The sequence below is a fragment of the Lasiosphaeria miniovina genome, assembly GCF_030549165.1.
Source record: "Lasiosphaeria miniovina strain SMH2392-1A chromosome Unknown B0T26scaffold_4, whole genome shotgun sequence".
NCBI lineage: Eukaryota > Fungi > Ascomycota > Sordariomycetes > Sordariales > Lasiosphaeriaceae > Lasiosphaeria > Lasiosphaeria miniovina.
Window position 1 is genome coordinate 5,503,927 of NW_026848223.1, and position 15,993 is coordinate 5,519,919.

The 15,993-nt window shown below is 55.7% G+C and overlaps 6 protein-coding genes across 6 annotated transcripts; 2 read left to right on the forward strand and 4 right to left on the reverse strand.

The window, feature by feature from the left end:
* Positions 1-232: 232 nt before the first annotated feature.
* B0T26DRAFT_647490 (uncharacterized protein) lies at positions 233-2,680 on the reverse strand (the record flags this gene model as incomplete). Its single annotated transcript, XM_060437902.1, has 2 exons — positions 233-673; positions 749-2,680. The coding sequence occupies 2 exons, from the start codon at positions 2,678-2,680 to the stop codon at positions 233-235; spliced, it is 2,373 nt and encodes a 790-aa protein (XP_060297204.1).
* Positions 2,681-3,752: 1,072 nt separating this feature from the next.
* Positions 3,753-6,546, reverse strand: B0T26DRAFT_713203 (P-loop containing nucleoside triphosphate hydrolase protein). Its single transcript, XM_060442111.1, has 2 exons — positions 4,705-6,546; positions 3,753-4,647 (listed from the first exon to the last, which is right to left on the reverse strand). Exons 1-2 carry the CDS (start codon positions 6,442-6,444, stop codon positions 3,892-3,894), a joined length of 2,496 nt encoding a protein of 831 aa, XP_060297205.1. The 5' UTR covers positions 6,445-6,546; the 3' UTR covers positions 3,753-3,891.
* A 971-nt stretch (positions 6,547-7,517) lies between these two features.
* B0T26DRAFT_646364 (uncharacterized protein) lies at positions 7,518-9,657 on the reverse strand (the record flags this gene model as incomplete). Its single annotated transcript, XM_060437802.1, has 2 exons — positions 7,518-9,127; positions 9,378-9,657. 2 exons carry the CDS (start codon positions 9,655-9,657, stop codon positions 7,518-7,520), a joined length of 1,890 nt encoding a protein of 629 aa, XP_060297206.1.
* On the forward strand, positions 9,348-10,831 carry B0T26DRAFT_330681 (uncharacterized protein). The gene has a single exon (XM_060434406.1). The coding sequence runs from the start codon at positions 9,729-9,731 to the stop codon at positions 10,590-10,592; it is 864 nt and encodes a 287-aa protein (XP_060297207.1). The 5' UTR covers positions 9,348-9,728; the 3' UTR covers positions 10,593-10,831.
* A 1,517-nt stretch (positions 10,832-12,348) lies between these two features.
* On the reverse strand, positions 12,349-13,053 carry B0T26DRAFT_645452 (glycoside hydrolase family 16 protein; the record flags this gene model as incomplete). The annotated part of the gene is made up of 1 exon (XM_060437722.1): positions 12,349-13,053. One exon carries the CDS (start codon positions 13,051-13,053, stop codon positions 12,349-12,351), a length of 705 nt encoding a protein of 234 aa, XP_060297208.1.
* A 1,585-nt stretch (positions 13,054-14,638) lies between these two features.
* Positions 14,639-15,678, forward strand: B0T26DRAFT_647549 (uncharacterized protein; the record flags this gene model as incomplete). The annotated part of the gene is made up of 2 exons (XM_060437906.1): positions 14,639-15,433; positions 15,532-15,678. The coding sequence occupies 2 exons, from the start codon at positions 14,639-14,641 to the stop codon at positions 15,676-15,678; spliced, it is 942 nt and encodes a 313-aa protein (XP_060297209.1).
* Between the last annotated feature and the right edge of the window lie 315 nt (positions 15,679-15,993).

Genomic DNA, 15,993 nt, shown 5'->3' on the forward strand with positions numbered 1-15,993 from the left:
GCCTATTACACCTCGCATGCCCAACTATGCTCAAGTAAAAAAAAAAAAACAAAGAACTACGGAGTAAGTACCTTAGCCAATGTGTACAGACGGAGTAGTGATATGCCGCCAATAGCGTCGCGAAAAGCCTCTCAGGCAGTGTGAATGTCCCAGACACGCCGCTTCAACCGCACATGGATACACGCTCCCCCTCTATTTCTCTATAAAAGCGTATTCACATCTTCCTAGTCCTCTACCCGCCCCGCTCCATGTCTCTCAGGGCATCCTTGACAAGGCCCTCCGCCTCGGCAATGACATCCTCTCCGCGCCGCCACGTATACAGCGCCACGCCGAGGCCGTCGAGCGTCTCGTGGGCCCTAGCTAGCCGACGCCGCCACAGGTCCAATTTCTTGTTGATGTTTTGCCCATTTGCAGTAAAGTTACCCGCCGCCTCGGGCAGTGGGTCGCCTTCGGTCACGTCTAGGTTTGAGTTTGTCCGCCCCTGCTGCGACAATCGGCGTGGGCTGAGATTTCGTAAGGACGACGGAGTGCCCCGACGGCGTGGCGGCGGCGGCGGCGGAGGCAGTGCTGACCTCGGGGCGTTGGAGCCAGGGCTGCCTTGATTTGGAGACGCGTTTGTTGCTGCGTACGGGGACCTTGAAAAGCTTTCTGCCGAGCTGTTCCTCGCACCGGTCTGGTTGGGCGAGTTTTGTATGTGTGTCAATGGCGTGTGTGGGCTAGGGCTGGGGTTGGTATTTCTGCTGTTTACAGAGATTCCAAGCCCGACGTCTGACGGCGCACTGCGTAGTGCGACTGGTTTGGTAGGCCGGGGGGGTGGTGCCTTCCGAGACAGCATGTCTACCGCCGACTTACTTGTCCTGAGCCTGTCCGCGTTGCTATCCCCAGCCCTGGCAGGGTTCCGAGCATTCATGGGGCTAATCGGTTCTGGTTCATCCGAGAGGTCGATAAGTGTCCCCATGGCTGGCCATTGACGAGACTCGGTCGGTGCTGACAGTATACGAGGAGGCAAGTCAGGTCTATCGTCTTGGCCACCGTCCACGCCCTTGAACCGGTCCGTAGATCTCACCCGGATGCTGACGCTGGCGCTTCCCCGCCCATTGCGCTGATCTAGACCACCGCTGAACGAGGCGTCAAAGTAGCCGGTTTGGTCTGGCGTCGTGACATCGCGGATGAAGACGGCCAGGATACGTCCAGGATTGGCCACTGCTAGATCTGTGTATACCTCGAGATCCGCCTCGCCGCTGTCGCCGACAAGAAGGAATCTTCTCTCGGGAAAGTCTCGTAAGATTTTCTCTAGCGTCCCTTTCTTCCTTTCAGCCACCGGCTCGAAAATCCCCTGGAGCATACCGCTGTAGTGCTTCAAGTGGATAGACCCCGGGGGCAAGCCGGCCATGACGAAGAAGGTGGCGAGGACAGGAAACAGCTGCCATGGGCTGTTGGAGCAGTAATGCACCTGGACGCCCATGCCATGTAACTTGTGATACCACTCCTTGACACCCTCGACGGTCAAGTCTGCCAAGTCTCGAATAAACGTGTTTCTGAAAATCTCTCGCGCCCCAAGGTGAATGTTGGACCGCTTGATCGTGTCGTCGATGTCGCTGATCAAGCTGACACCCCTGGGCTCGATGATCTCGATGGGTTTGGTGGCCGAGATGTTCTCGTTTGCCAAGACGCGCAGATGCGTTGGGACGAAATCGAGAGCAGCGCGGATACTGAAATGCCCGGAATCGTCCGTTGTGACCGTCCGAGACTGTGAGTCCTCGTCGTTGTAGAAAAATATGGTGACGGGCTGCTGCACCAGTGGCGTTGTCATGAACGGCCCTATACGTGCCATGAGATTGGCATTGGCCACCGCAAGCTCGGCCTCCGTCAGCCCTGACGGCGTCGCATACGTGGTTCTGCTAGCCGACAAGGTCGGGGATGACGGCGGCGATGCCGGGGTCCGTGTACCGCTGCCGTAGCGCCGAGATTTGGCCGGCTCGGAATCAGAATCGTAATCTCGCGGCGTTTCACTGTAGTCACCTCTGGTGGCGGCCTCTTCTTCCCCCTGGCCCTTACGTTCGATCTCGCGGGCTTCCCTCGCGATCCTCTGCTCCTCCCTGACCCTTTCGTGCTCTTCGTGCGACGTCACTGGCGACAGCTCTGCTTGCGTCGTCGGGGCGGGGATACCGCTTAATCTCCGCGCAAGGCCGATCAGCATGCGATTGCGGCGCGTCATGGGCCCCTTGCTTGGGTTGTATATCCAGCCCCGAATGTCGACGTCGACGACAGCCTTTTCGTCCTCCAGCCGCGCCCATTCGTGCCGCCAATAGTCTTCGTCGCTCATGCCCATCTGGGCGGCCGGGAGCGACCTCGAGGGGTCCGACGGTCGATGCTGTCTCCCGTGCTCCTTGATGTGTCTCTTTGCGTATGACGGAAAGAGCACCATCTGCTCCTCGCCTTTTGTAACGATGGAGACGTGGGGGAAGGACCCCGGGATCGATATTTGTGTGTCCAGATTATCGACACCTCGTATCCTAGTGTTGTTGTACTGCTCCTTCAGCTCCGACGCGGCTGCCACGCCGGCGCGGTACACACTTCCCGCCATGGCAGCCAGCTTCTTGCGCCTGACACCGCGCTCGGACGAGGCTGGCGCATATCCATATCCTCCTGTCCCGCCATACCCGTACTGAGATGTCATGTTCTTAGACCTTTTTGTGGCGTCTGAGCCGGCGCTGGGAGGAGACGAGAGGGCCTGGGCATCCCTCGTCCGCGGCAACGGCGGCAGGGGGCGCAATGCCGTGGCTGTCACCCTCGACTGCGCCTTAGAGTCTTTGCCAAAGAGCACGCGGCGGCTGTAGCGGCGGACAGTGTCGACGAGGCGAGTCTTGTCGCGGCGTCGGCGCTGGAGCTCGACGAGCAGTCGGTAGATACGACTCTGCAGGCCGTGCTTGTAGCGTGGAAGGGTGTCGAGACGGAAGCCGAGAAGGCGCTCACGGTATTTCTCGCGGACCACGGGGGAGAAGAGGTGCCGGAGGAGGCTCGAGCGATGACGGGGGTGCGGGTGCAGGTGCAGGTGCAGGTGCAGGTGCGGAGGAAACCGCCTGAGGGGAGCCAGGTTGGCGGCCTTTCGACTTTTTAAACCTGCTTGGTAGACAGGAGGCTACCTCGAGAAGAAGAAGAGGTTCAGAGCGAAAGAGCACCTGAGGCAACAGGTAGCCTCGAGAGCTAGTGGTTGGTGCCGTCCCCTTTTCTCTGGAATCCGCACGCCTCGGGCACGAGATATTCCTGGGTAAGCACACACCAGGCAAGAAGCGCAGGGCTGTAGGTTCGAGGCAGGAACAGATGGCAACAAGCTCCGGTCAGCCGTCGGGCAGTGCAGGTGATTAAGTTTGGTGTCAGCTCATTTTTAGACCAAACATCATGCGGACACTAATTCTCGACAGCTATGCGTGTCTACCACACTGAGACAAAATTTCACGGAGCGATGAGCATTTAACATTAAGTGCTAAGTTCAAGACAAGGCTCTGGTGGCCGCCAAGATTTATTCTTTTCTGCCCGTCTTCCAGCGTAAAGCAGTCAGCGCCCTCCCCTCTAGCAGTTTGCGACGCTACGTCACCTGCAGTGGACCCCATGCTGAAGCGGGCCTGGTGCGTGGGGTCAGCAGCCACAAGCCGTAGCAGGCTCTGACCGCGTTACCTACTGTGTAGGTACAGAACTCCGTGGTGGGGGTCGGAGTCGGACCCAGGGGCAACGGCAACGTGGAAATCGGAGGCTGTTTATAGGTTGGTTATCAACGCCCTTCTCCTTACCAAAGTCGGTAATATAATATTTGTAAATAACTGCACGTGGTATTTTGTCCAGGAGATTAGCACTGCCCCTTCTGGAGGAGGTCTATGCCACCATTAAAATTCACTTCCTCTTCTTCACCTTGAATGACTTCTTCGCACCGCCTGCCTTTGGGCCTTCTGCCGACTTTGGCTTCTTGTCCTTCTTGAAGTTCAGCACGGCTCCCTTGCCGTCTCTCTCGGCGCGTCCCTTCTTCCAGACTTTGTCTTCTCCAGATTTTCTCTCCGCCTTGGAGTCGAGCTTCTTCTTGTCTTTGTTGCTGAGATGGCCGGCCCCCTTGGCCTTCATCTTGTCGCGCACGCCGTTGAGCTCGGCCCGCCCGGCTTCCTTAGCTGCTCGCTTGTCCTGTTCCGACTCGAACCACGTGCGCTTGGGTCGCGCACCAATCTCCTCCTCGTACTTGATCATGTTTTCGCCCTTCTTGACCTGCATCTCCACCTGTGCAAGCTGCTTCTCCTCCTTCTCCTCCCTCATAATCTCGTCAATCTCGTCCTCCATGTCGTCGATTTGATCCTGCCACTTGTCTGCATCCCCTGCCTCGATTATGCGGCTCGTGATCTTGGCGCCTTGCGCTTTTCCGGCTCTGACGGCAGCCTTGACCACTTTGCGGTCGGGCTCAGCCGCCAACGTAACTGCAACACCAGTGCGGCCAGCTCGCGCAGTACGGCCAACACGATGGACGTAGACGTCGAGGGTCTGTGGAGCTTCGTAGTTGATGACAGTATCCACACCCTTGATATCCAAGCCACGAGACGCAAGATCTGTGGCTAGAAGGAAGGAAACCTTGCCGTCGCGGAATGCCTCTACACTGGCGATGCGCTATATATATCATTAGTACTGCTCCGACAAGCAACACAACCAAATATAGTAACATACCTGCGCCTGATTCATGCTTCCGTGGAGCTCTGCACACTTCAGTCCTAGTAGACCAAAAACGATGCGAGTCCAGTGAGCAATTTTCTTCTGTCTGAAGAAGATGATGACTCGGTCTGTGTATAGGGTCTTGCAGATATGCACCAAGTACCCCAAACGCTTCTCCTCGCGGCCTGGTCGTAGCCGCACAAACTCTTGCACCAGCGTTCCGACGGTCTTCTTCTGCGAATCTACCATGATACGAACAGGCTTGTTGAGACCTGCGCGAATCAGACGGTCGACAGACGATGTCATTGTCGCCGAGAAGAGCATGGTCTGCCGGGACTTGTTAAGACTGTTCATAATCTCGTTCAGCTCGTCGGCAAACCCGTCTTCGAGCATCCTGTCAGCTTCGTCCAGCACCAGGATCTCGATTGTCTCGATGGCGAAGCTAGGCGAGTTTCTCATGTGGTCGATAAAGCGACCGGGCGTGGCAATAACCACGTCGGGCCGCAAGCGCAACTCCGCCTCCTGCACCTTAAGACTGAGACCGCCGACAGCCAGACAGAACTTAATGTCCGTGTAGCTCGCTAGCTTGACGGCCACTGAGTGACACTGTATTGCCAGCTCGCGTGTGGGCATCAAGATGACTACCCTGGACGTCGGAACCTTCTTGGGCCGGTAGAGAAGACGCTCCAAAATTGGCACGATGAAGGCGGCCGTCTTTCCGGATCCCGTCACCGCACCACCGACAACATCCTTGCCCATCAGCGCGATAGGTATCGCCTTGGCCTGGATAGGGGTGGGCTTTGTGAACCCGACGGATGCCAGGCCTCTGAGAATTGGGCGAGAAAGGGACATCCCCTGGAAAGAAGAAGGACCGCCCTTCTTGTCGCCGGGCTTCTGTTCCTCCTCTGGCGCAAAGAATTCCTTCCGCTTTGCCTCTTCTACGGCATCCTCACGCTCGTCGTCGTCGTCGTCCGAGTTTGACGCTTCGTCATCGGGGTGGTGCAGAGGCGTTGCCACGGAGTCGCCATCCGACGCCGCGTCGCCCTCGTCATCATCGTCACGCTCTTCATCTTCGCCGTCCTCCTCATCCCCTGCATCTGGCATGTTCTCGTCCCCGGACTCGTCGACGCCCGAGCCTACGCCCATACCGAACCCGTCTTCGGCGAGCACCTCGTCGTCATCGTCGTCCAGGTCAACTCCGGCCTCGGCTGCGGCTGCCTCGGCATCTGCCGCATCAAGGGCGGCAGCGACTGCTGCAGCATCAGCAGCACTATTACCGTTGGAGATACCATTGGGACCGCCATTGGCTTTTGCTGCCTTGGCCTCCTTCTTTTCTCGCCGTCGGCGGATGATGTCGTCGATATCGACTATCCTCTTCTCGGCGCCCGTCACGCCGCTCTTGGCACCGTCAAACCCCCAGCCTTCGAATTCGGCCGCTCCGTCAATGGCTTTGGCGTTATCTGCCACGACGAATTCAAAGTCGGAGTCCATTGCGCCGTCGTCCTCGTCGGCCTGGCCCCAGATTCCCAGGCCGTTATTGTCGTCCTCCTCCTCATCTTCTCTCCTCTCATCTGCATCGTCGCCTTTGTTTTTTTTGTTCTTGTTCTTCGTCTTTCTATCCTTGTTGGTGGTCGTCTTGGCCTTCTTCTTTGGCGGAGCGGCTTCGACTACCTCTTCGGGGATATTGGCCTCATTGTCGGAGATGGTGAGGATGAAGTCGTCGTCAATGTTCTTTCTCTTTTGCGAGGGTGCCATCTCGCTATTATTTGATGGCAGCTTTTTAATGTTGTGATTTCAGCGCTCGTCAGATCACAACGATCTTTTTTTCGCTGCTATTGTCGGCGGCTTCGAATGGTGGGGCTCCTCGAGAGAAAACCAAAAAAAATTGGCTGGCTCCGAAGCTTGGAACTTTTTCTGCCGGGCGGTGAACAAAAGCTTCTCACTTGTCCAGAACAGACGGCCCCACCGTATTCCGTATTACCACCCCCACAATCCCCCACAGGTTCAAGCTTCTGGTCAGCGCCCCTGCCGATCTGTTTACTCCCCGGCATTTGGAATTACTCCCAAAAAGACAGGAAATAACATTATTATCACTATCCACGATTTAGATGCGCCTATCTAGGTATGGGATCTGGGAGGCGCGAATTTTTAAAACTTCTTTCAAACCCTTGTCGGAATCTTTCTCTTTCCGTCTTATACGGAGTATGATGCCGGGATTTAAACTCAGTCAGGGGACCAGATAGCCCACACACACAGTAGAACTTCAGATGAACTTGCTCCCGGTCTGTAATCGACTACCACCTGATACGTAATTTCCTGTGGTCTGTCTTTTAACGAGCTACTGATCCCATCAAGATTTTGGAGAATTTGAAAGACATGGTTATGTGTAAACGCGCTTCAAAGGATTTGCTCATCTTCATGGATAAATATATATGATCTAGCGATTTCGTCCATCCAGTACGAACAATGTATCCAACTAGAGTAACTTACCTAGTTTCCCTGCCATCTTCACTTGCAAGAAGGATGTGAGGCCACGTTACAATGATGTCCCCGGTTCTGGAGATGGCAATTAAATTTCAAGAAAATATATGTTTTCCTCCCGAAAAAAAGATCGAGTGAGATATTCAAAATGAACTCCAGACGCCATGCCAATGGTATAAATGCTCCCATCTCTTTCCAAGTCCCAGGCTTCCCGCATATCTTACGCCGCGGCAATTTTGCCCAAAAATCATTTTGTGATTGTTTCATTTATTATCAATCGGTACACCCTTGATGAGAGTGTCGTTGAGAGCTCTAGTTGTGGAATGTTGTCACAACCGTAGGATCTGTCACCTGGGCATCCTCTCGCCTAGGTCGTAAGATTCTTGAGCCGCCGCCGCAGCGCGCACCTTCATCTTTTGGGCGCGCATCCTCGATATTTCAATATCTGATAGAAGAAACTTTTGCTCGTCGATCTCCCTTCTCCCACCACCGCCACCGCTATAGCCGCTACCATAGCTACCACCAGAGGGGCCTGCGGTTCTGTACGGACGGAATGGCAGTTGCGGCTCGTGCTGCGGAGCTGCACCCGGGAGTTCGTACTCGACGATTTCGGACCCGTCGTGGTAGAACCCGTCTTTGGTAGGCGGTAGCTCAGCTTCGGCTTGCGGTTCTGCAAGCTTCCGAATGGCACCCTTCTCCATGGCGTCAAAGTCCTTGCTCGACGCATATGGTGGTAATGGCACCATCGTTGCGTTCATCATGAGCTCGTCCGCCTCGGCCTCCCACGAAAACTGTCGTTCATGAGAGGTGATGGGATGAGGGCCCTGCTCGACGATCCTGCGGTTATATATGCCTTCGTCAGGCGGCACTGTTGGTGAAGTTACGGCGGGCGTGGGAGTTACGCGGTTCGGGCCGTAAGATATTATTACGGGAGCAGAATGCTTTCTGGGAGGCGACGGAGATGGCTCGGAAATGTGGAGAGGGACCGGGGAAGGAGCCGGGGGAGGAATACGATAGTTAGAGTAGTCGGCTGCGCTCGGGAGGGCGGCCAAGGGAGGAACTCGTTCCAGGCTGTCGATAGAAACCGACACTGCGCGCTTGTTCATCTCGGGCCGTAGGGTAACTCGAGGCGTCAGGGTTGGCGTGACGGGATTGGGTCCATACGAAGTGACCACGGAAATAATGGGTTGTGAGTTTAGTCGAGCAGCCGAGAGTTCTTCTCTCTCTGTGCTCCGATCATATCGGTACGAGTTGTCGGGCCGTTCCGAGGCCCAGAACCCGCCGTTATTTGATGACGCCGGCGAGTGCTGTCCGGTGGGAGAATGACTGTTTGCGTTGGAGTGCAGCGACCGCACATCGTCGTATCCCATCGATCCAGGAAAGCCGTCAAAGACAGGCTGGATGGGATAGAGTGCTTCGTCCGAGCGTCCGGAACCTAATGATGCACCGCCATTCCGTGTCCGTGTCACAGGCTTCTCAGGTCCTTTCCGGCGGCCATGGTCGATGATGGCTTCGGTCAGGGAAGTATCCTGTCCCCTCTTCCGACGCCTAAAGTACAAGAAAGCGGCCATGACACCCAAGGCGATAGAACCGAGCGCGATGCCGATCCCTATGGCGGCTTTTGCGCCGGGGCTGAGGTTGTCTCCCCCGCCCTTAGGATCTTGAGAAGCCACTGCGACAACCGTCGGGTTTCCTGAGGAGGCGGCTACGATGCTTTGGGGTAAAGGCGACGGGCTGGCCGTCGAAGCCGCTTTCGGGACGTCAGCTCTGGGGGTAAGCACTCCGATAATCGTCTGAGCGTCGCGCCGCTGGGTCGGCAATACGATGAAAGGTTTGCTAATATCCCCACAGGCGCCGGTATTTAGGGAGAGATGGAACCAGCAAGGGTCGGAAGACGAGAAATTCAGCAAAACGAGGGCGCTCCCGTTGTACGGGACAGCATTGTCGGTTCTGAATTCTGTTTAGGCGAGAGCAAAGAATCAATCAGTCAGCAACCTCTGCAGCGACGGCTTGCAGGGACGCAGAGGGGGGATTTGCAGTGGTTGCTGGCAGCAGAATGCAGCCACTATCTCGGTGCCAGAAGATGGAAGAGAGAAGATGGAGGGGCAGCAGTTGCAGTTGCAATGTGGGAGACGGGGGAGAAAGGAGGCTAGAGATTGGGCGTGAGGTCTGTTGGAACGGGATGGCACGCTAGCAGACTAACTCACTCTGGGTTGCCCGCCCCGGCGCACCACACAGACAGGACAGCGATGGGTTGGAGAAGCTTGATCGGTACGTGACGACGATGGAGTCTAGTTCGTAGAATTCGGTCTCTTTTGTCGGGAATAGAAAATCGGCTCCACAACGAGCACTTGCCATTCCCCCTGCTGTAAGCAGGCCGGGGATGACAAGGAGGGTGAGGATCACGGTATGGGCGACTCGGATATCTCGCCGTGGGTGGGGTCTAGGAGCTGTTGTAGTAATATTGGTCCCCTTCGCCGTCGCCATCAGAGTGAGATGGTCGCGCGAAAGAGGCACTTGTCGACTCACGATGCCATCAGCCTAAGGGCGTGGGCAGAATGGCAGCAACAGACACACAGACGCAGACGGAAGACGCAAACGGGACGCCAAACAAGCCAAAGAAGGGCGGGACTTCTCACGAACGGCGCAGGAGGACAGGCAAACCAGTGGGATGGATGATGTGTTCTTCGCACGCCGCAGCACATGGGCCCCGATGGGGGGGAGGGAGGGGGGGGGCACAACAGACAGACTGCAGGCATTCTGCGGACTCCCTGAGCCTCGCCCTCCGTCCACTGGCCTGTGGCCTTTTGACCAGGTCACCGACTTCATGGGCATTGGGAGGGCAGGACCTTGGGGAAAGGCGGGCTGTGGGCTGTGGGCTGCCGGTGCTAGGCAAGGACAGCCCACCAACCCACACACAGGAAGGAGCGGCCGGAGGATGGGCTGAAGCGGAGAAAGCTAGGATTGGACGGCAAGCGCAAGCCAACCCACCCCCAAGTTGCAGCATTCAAGGCCCCTTTCTGATTTCAGACATGAGGGGCCGTCAAGCTGTTCGACCATGCTCGACCATGCCCAATCGTTGGCTCTTCGTCCCTTTGGTCCATGCGCCGCAGAGCCACAAAGGTACTCCGCTCCGTAGTCGCGACTGTGTGCTATCGCCAGCCCAGCTCCCCGTAGAAGAGGTCCAGGCCCCTTTTGTAATGGCAACGTCCGTCCTCTACAAAAACCGACTTGTTGGTCTGGGGGCTACTTTCGGGAGATCGATCAAATGGCGATCATTTGGTCGAGGCCGTCCCTGTCACGGCGATGGCGAAGATTTCCGTAACCGGGTATATGCACCGCCTGTGTCACCTGCGGGCAACGAATTCGGAATCGGCATGGATGGCATGACAGGACGCAGATTGTGGGCCTCTCTTGATTAAGCCCCGCTTTACAGGCCTTGGCAGGCCTGCCCCGAGCCCGCCTCGAGCCTTCTGAGTGTCGACGCAACGCCCTTATCTTCGTTCAACAGACCACAGGTTGGCGATTTGAAAGGAAATACTCTGCTCTGGGACGATGCTGGCTCCCTTGGCCGGCGAATATCTAATGCAAACTCTTCGAATCATTATCATCGTCATATCGGTCTGGAAGATGGGCTTTCATGCGTTTTCCTTTCTCGTTGTCGGGCTTTAGTGAGGCGGGCGGGCACTTAGCTCTGCCCCCAAAGTGCTAGCGCGGGGCACAAGCGTCTAGCATAGATCACTGATTGGGCCGTTGGTTGAGGGCGCATGGGTTCGGATCCTTTCTTGCCGTTTTCTGCAAAGCTGAAAGACTGTGCCACCGTTTGAGCAAAGAGCGGAACCGGAAAGAAAAACCGTTGGAAGGATTATCGCGATGAGATCTAACCAAGAACCCCGATCTCACGTGAGGCTCCACAAGGCGTCCTTGAAAGTCGATGCGGCGCCGGTAAGACAATAGCGGCCAGCCGGTTCGCGAGAGCGGGAGGGACCGACCCGGCCTAGGTTCATTTGGGTTGTGGGTGAGAGAGGTCTGGGCCTCGCGACAAGGAGTCGAAGCCACGACGGCCGAGACCAGTGGCCGATAGCCCTCCACATGCGGCGGTTTAGAGACACACCCAGTGCAAGCGGCAACGCATATCCGTATCGGTGCCGGTACCAGGAAGACGGCCCAAAGAAAGCGGCAATGTCAGCTGAGTGGCTCCTCCCTTCTCCAGGTGAAGCTCGAGTGCCGACGTCGATTAGCTCCCAATTTGAGATCTGACACAGCCCTGCGACGAGGAGTCTGGACGAGACATTTAATCAGTCTTGCCCAAGCCAGCTGCAACCACAATACAAGCAACTCCACCAACGTTGATATCTGGCTAGGTATGTTCCCTTTCTCCGCCGCCCTCGGTCAACACATTCATCTTCCTCCAAGTGACGCAATTCCCACCGAAAGCCTGCGTCACCTTGGGTAAGGTAGACATCGTTTTTAAGTTTAGTCCCCTGCACGGAAGACAGTACCACGGTCCCAAGATCTCAGGATCTCGGGCTTACCTTCGCATTTCGTCCCATCTGTCTCGGCCTGCATATGCGGCGGAAGTTGACGGATGTAATTAGGGCCATACTAGCGTGCTGGTAGTCCGCACGCTCGCACTTGCCTTTCATTGGTATGCTCGGACATTACTCTTGGGCCTGAAGCTTGAAATATTGTCAAGCCCTCCAGAACGGCTGCTGGCAATGTAGTAAGATGCCCTCGTTCGAACATCCCACATGTCCCGGGTGTCAAGGACAAATAACTACCTACCCCCAACTTCTCAATGTTACAAACCAAGTGAACTCGCTTCCTCGAAAAATAATTACAAGACAGCTGCAACTCCCACTTGCGACTCTTCTCATTCATCTTGCCCTCGGGCTCTGCTAGCCAGTGCTAAGAATTGTAACTCCAAACCTCTACATTTCGGGCCTGATATAAAGTGTCTTTGAATTCATGAACAGGTCCACGGTGTTAGTAGCCATACGGTAGCCGGTGGGTATTTGTTCGTCGATTTCTCATTGTTCTGCCAGCGCGGGACAAACTGACCTTCATTGGGTCCGGGTGAGCCCGAAGAGCCCTCCATCTGGAGGTTGATGATACTTTGTTTACTGTCAGTTGCGGGCTGACTCCCTTTCATGGCAACTACGCTCCGGGACTCGGCACTCACAGATAAAGGGGCTGTCCCACGTAGCCCTTCCCATACTGCGTGTCGATGAGCTTGTCGTCCATGTAGAACTTGGCAGACACATCGCGGCCGTTCTCGTCGCGAATCTCGCACAGGATCTTGTGAAAGCTTGCAGCTTCCGAATAAGCCACGTCGCGCGCCCGCACCGAGGACGATGTATTGAACGTATTGAACGATATCTTCCCGCTCCCCTTCCACTCGGCCATGTCGACCTCGGGCGGCCAGCCGTTGACGGCGGTGAGCCAAAAGGCCGGCCACGTGCCGCGCGCCGTCGTGGCCCGGAACTCGCCCGCGAAGTCATATCCGCCGCCGCGCGACACGTTGAAGTGCTCCTTGGCGTGCACGGCGCCCGACAGGTACTTGATGGTGATCTGCTTGCCGCCGTGCGTCGCCGGCTTCTCGCCCGTCACCTTGCGCGCCGTCAGCGTCACCGTCCCCGCCCCGGCGCCCCCCGACAGCGCCACCTGCCCCTTGGCCATGCGCGCGGCGCCGTTGTGGTCGGTGCCCCACGGGTAGTTGTAGTTCCAGTCAGCGTCGAAGTTGGCCTGCGACTCAAAGCTCGTCGACGGGATCATGACGTGCTTCGTGCCGGCTACCCCGAGCCCTCCTGGCGAGCTGGACAGGGAGCTTGCCAGAAGCAGAGCCGAGAAGCATCTTGATACGGAATCTGATTTCGGCCACATTTCGCCCAGTGACTTTGGCAAGGTGGCAGCAAAAACAGAGGGGAATGTTGCAATATTGGTTGATTTGAAAATGGAAACCTGAAATATCTTTCCTCCCCTGAACATCAGGCCCAGATAGCGTAAGGTTCCTTCAGTCTACCACATATGAGAAGAACCGGGAAAATATCGGCGGCTGAACCGTAATGAATTTTATTGACCCGCGTGGTATATGAGTGGTTGATATTTTGTCGCTTCACCATGCTTCCGGCGCAAGTTTCCTATTTCTAGGTACAGCTATATAGCCGGAGGGACTGCTTCCGGCTAAGCAGCCATACTGAACCACAAATCGAGAAGATTTGACATCATCTCTACGTACGAAAGTATCGTGAATTTTGATTTGGCTTTGCCTAGTAGTAGGCTAGTAGCAGGCATTGTTGACCACAACAGCTGAAGTTGTTTCAAACTCATGACTGAGTTGTTTATATACATTTGCCCAATGCGTTAAACTAAGTGAACCTGCTAATGAAAATAAAACCAGTACGTCAAGCAAGCAACCCCGTGCAGAGGACCACGAAGTATTCGTTTCCTTGTAATCAAATAATTTTCGAATAAGCTGAAACATTTGAAGAACCGGATATGGAAGTATGATCGGTCCTCTACTTATATTTATTGTGTACGAACTTGCTCTTCTTGGATCTAAAGTTATCTTTACGATTATTTGAAGTCCGTTCGTTGTCTTCTTTGCATGTCGTCGACATAAAAATTACAATCCACCTATAGGGATAGATGAGAAAATTGAGGACAAATTTGTAAATCTAACCTTCAATACTCTGTAGACAAAGCATTTGGACTTGTCACCAGAGGGTTAGGGTTAAGAGACTCTTCTTGGGATTCTAAGCGCAAACAACACCCCACCATCTATGACGTCGTCTGCGACAAACTCTTGAACTAATGACAGGAAGAGGGGGCCATTTCTGACATGCAAGACCGGCCGAGTGCACATGTCCTAAGACATGCACAAACGGCTATGGGACCCACCACCCCAAGGGATATCTCGTGAGACGGGAGCTTAATTTGTGGGAAAGAGACCGGAATCTGGGGTTATGGGGTACCGATTCGGCAGTCAGGCCGCCGAGGGCAACAAGGCGATTACTATCCAATATCATTTCGTATACGGAATACCTATGCGCATCTTCATCTCAAACATCACTTTCCTGCACAAAGTGATTATCTGATTACCTGCTTCCAAACTCACCTCCGGCCAAATAGGAATAATTCGCGCAGTTTGTCCGCAATGCCAATGCCACCACTCAGTTCCAAGCATGCTCTTAGCGTGGCCCGGTGCTGCACCCCATCTTCATTCCGCATTTCATTATCCGACGGCAACCGTCGTCGAGGACCCCACCCCTTTTCCCTTCCTCTTCCCCTTCCCCTTCCCCTTCCACTCCTCCGTCCCCCCTTGATATTATCGGCACAGCACCAATCCAGATTACCATTAAATTCATTCAACCCCTACTGCGTACCGTCTTCTCGACCCATAACCTCTTCTTCAACGGCGTCACAGGCGAGTAGCTCGGGTAACTGGGTGAATAGCCAGCCGCAAAAGATGGCCGCCGCCGGGAATACGGCGAAGTGGGAGGAGCAGATCAAGCGGAACCCGCACCCGGACTTCAACAAGGTGCAGGCGTCGCGGCCGCCGTGGGACGCGACATCGACATTTCGGTACACGCAGACGGCGAAGCCCGACTGGAAATTTGGAGACGGCGCCAACGACAAGAGCTCGGGCTCGGGCTCGGGCTCGGGCTTGGTCTCGGACTCAGAGCTGGCGGCGAGCCCGGGCCACGTCTCCATCGACCCCTACGCCCCCGGCCGGCCTGCGGGGTTCAACTATAAGCTGCTCATTAGCGCCATCGTGCCGCGGCCAATCGCCTTCCTATCGACGCGGTCCGCCGATGGGCTGACGACGAACCTGGCGCCGTTTAGCTACTTCCAGCTGGTGGCCCACGATCCGCCCATGTTCGTCATCGGCTTCACGAGCGCCCTCGAGGCGGGCCGCGCCAAGGACAGCGTGCGCAACCTGCTGGAGCAGGGCGAGTGCGTCATCAACATCATCTCCGAGTCTTTCATCGAGGCCGCCAACAGCACCAGCATCAACGCCCCCTACGGCGTGTCCGAGTGGGACGTGAGCGGCCTGAACCCCGTCTACGACTGCGAAACGGTCACCTGCGCCCGCGTGCGCGAGGCAATCTTCAGCGTCGAGGGCAAGGTCGAGAGCCTGCGCGAGTTCGAGAGCAGGGCCACCCCCGGCCGCAAGAACGCCACCATGGCCACCATCGAGGGCACCCGATTCTGGGCTCGCGAGGACGCCATCAACGACGAGAGGAACATTGTTGACCCCAGAGTGAGTTGAAGGCCTTCCAGCCCTTATTTCCTCCCCACCATATCGCCCATAACGGGGCAACGAACAGAAAACAGAACTGACACGAGAAAAACAAACAGGTGCTGCGTCCCATCAGCAGACTGGGCGGCATCACCTACGGCCGCCTCACCGAGGCATTCGAACTTCAGCGGCCCGATTTTGAAAAAGACCTAGGCGGCCGCGAGGGCGCTGCCAAGTTGGAGAGCAAGCACCCGGCAGCCAACTAACTGTGGCCGTGTCTGTAAAGCGGAACAATTGCAATAGATCTAGATGTGTAGGATCCCACGCCCTTGTGACCTATGAGCTTCTTAGACAGCATTTAATGCAAGTAGAGTTCAATGATCAGCCACATGTGTACAGAGTACAGGGAGGGGTATTGTACTGTACATGCATATATCACTTGACTGGCCCCTACACATAGCATTTATGAGATTCATCAAGATGAAATGAGTCCTTGACACGTGTCGAGATTCTCGACAGGTGATATTTAATAACATCAGGCCAGACCCCGGACTGTAGACCTCACTACTTAGCAGAGCCAA

Bases quoted from the DNA above. Each gene is read 5' to 3' on its own strand.
- B0T26DRAFT_713203 (XM_060442111.1), bottom strand. From the start codon at position 6,444: ATGGCACCCTCGCAAAAGAGAAAGAACATTGACGACGACTTCATCCTC. The intron at 4,648-4,704 runs GTATGTTACTAT...TGATATATATAG, and splicing joins GAAGCATGAATCAGGCGCAG to CGCATCGCCAGTGTAGAGGC.
- B0T26DRAFT_330681 (XM_060434406.1), top strand. From the start codon at position 9,729: ATGGCAGCAACAGACACACAGACGCAGACGGAAGACGCAAACGGGACG.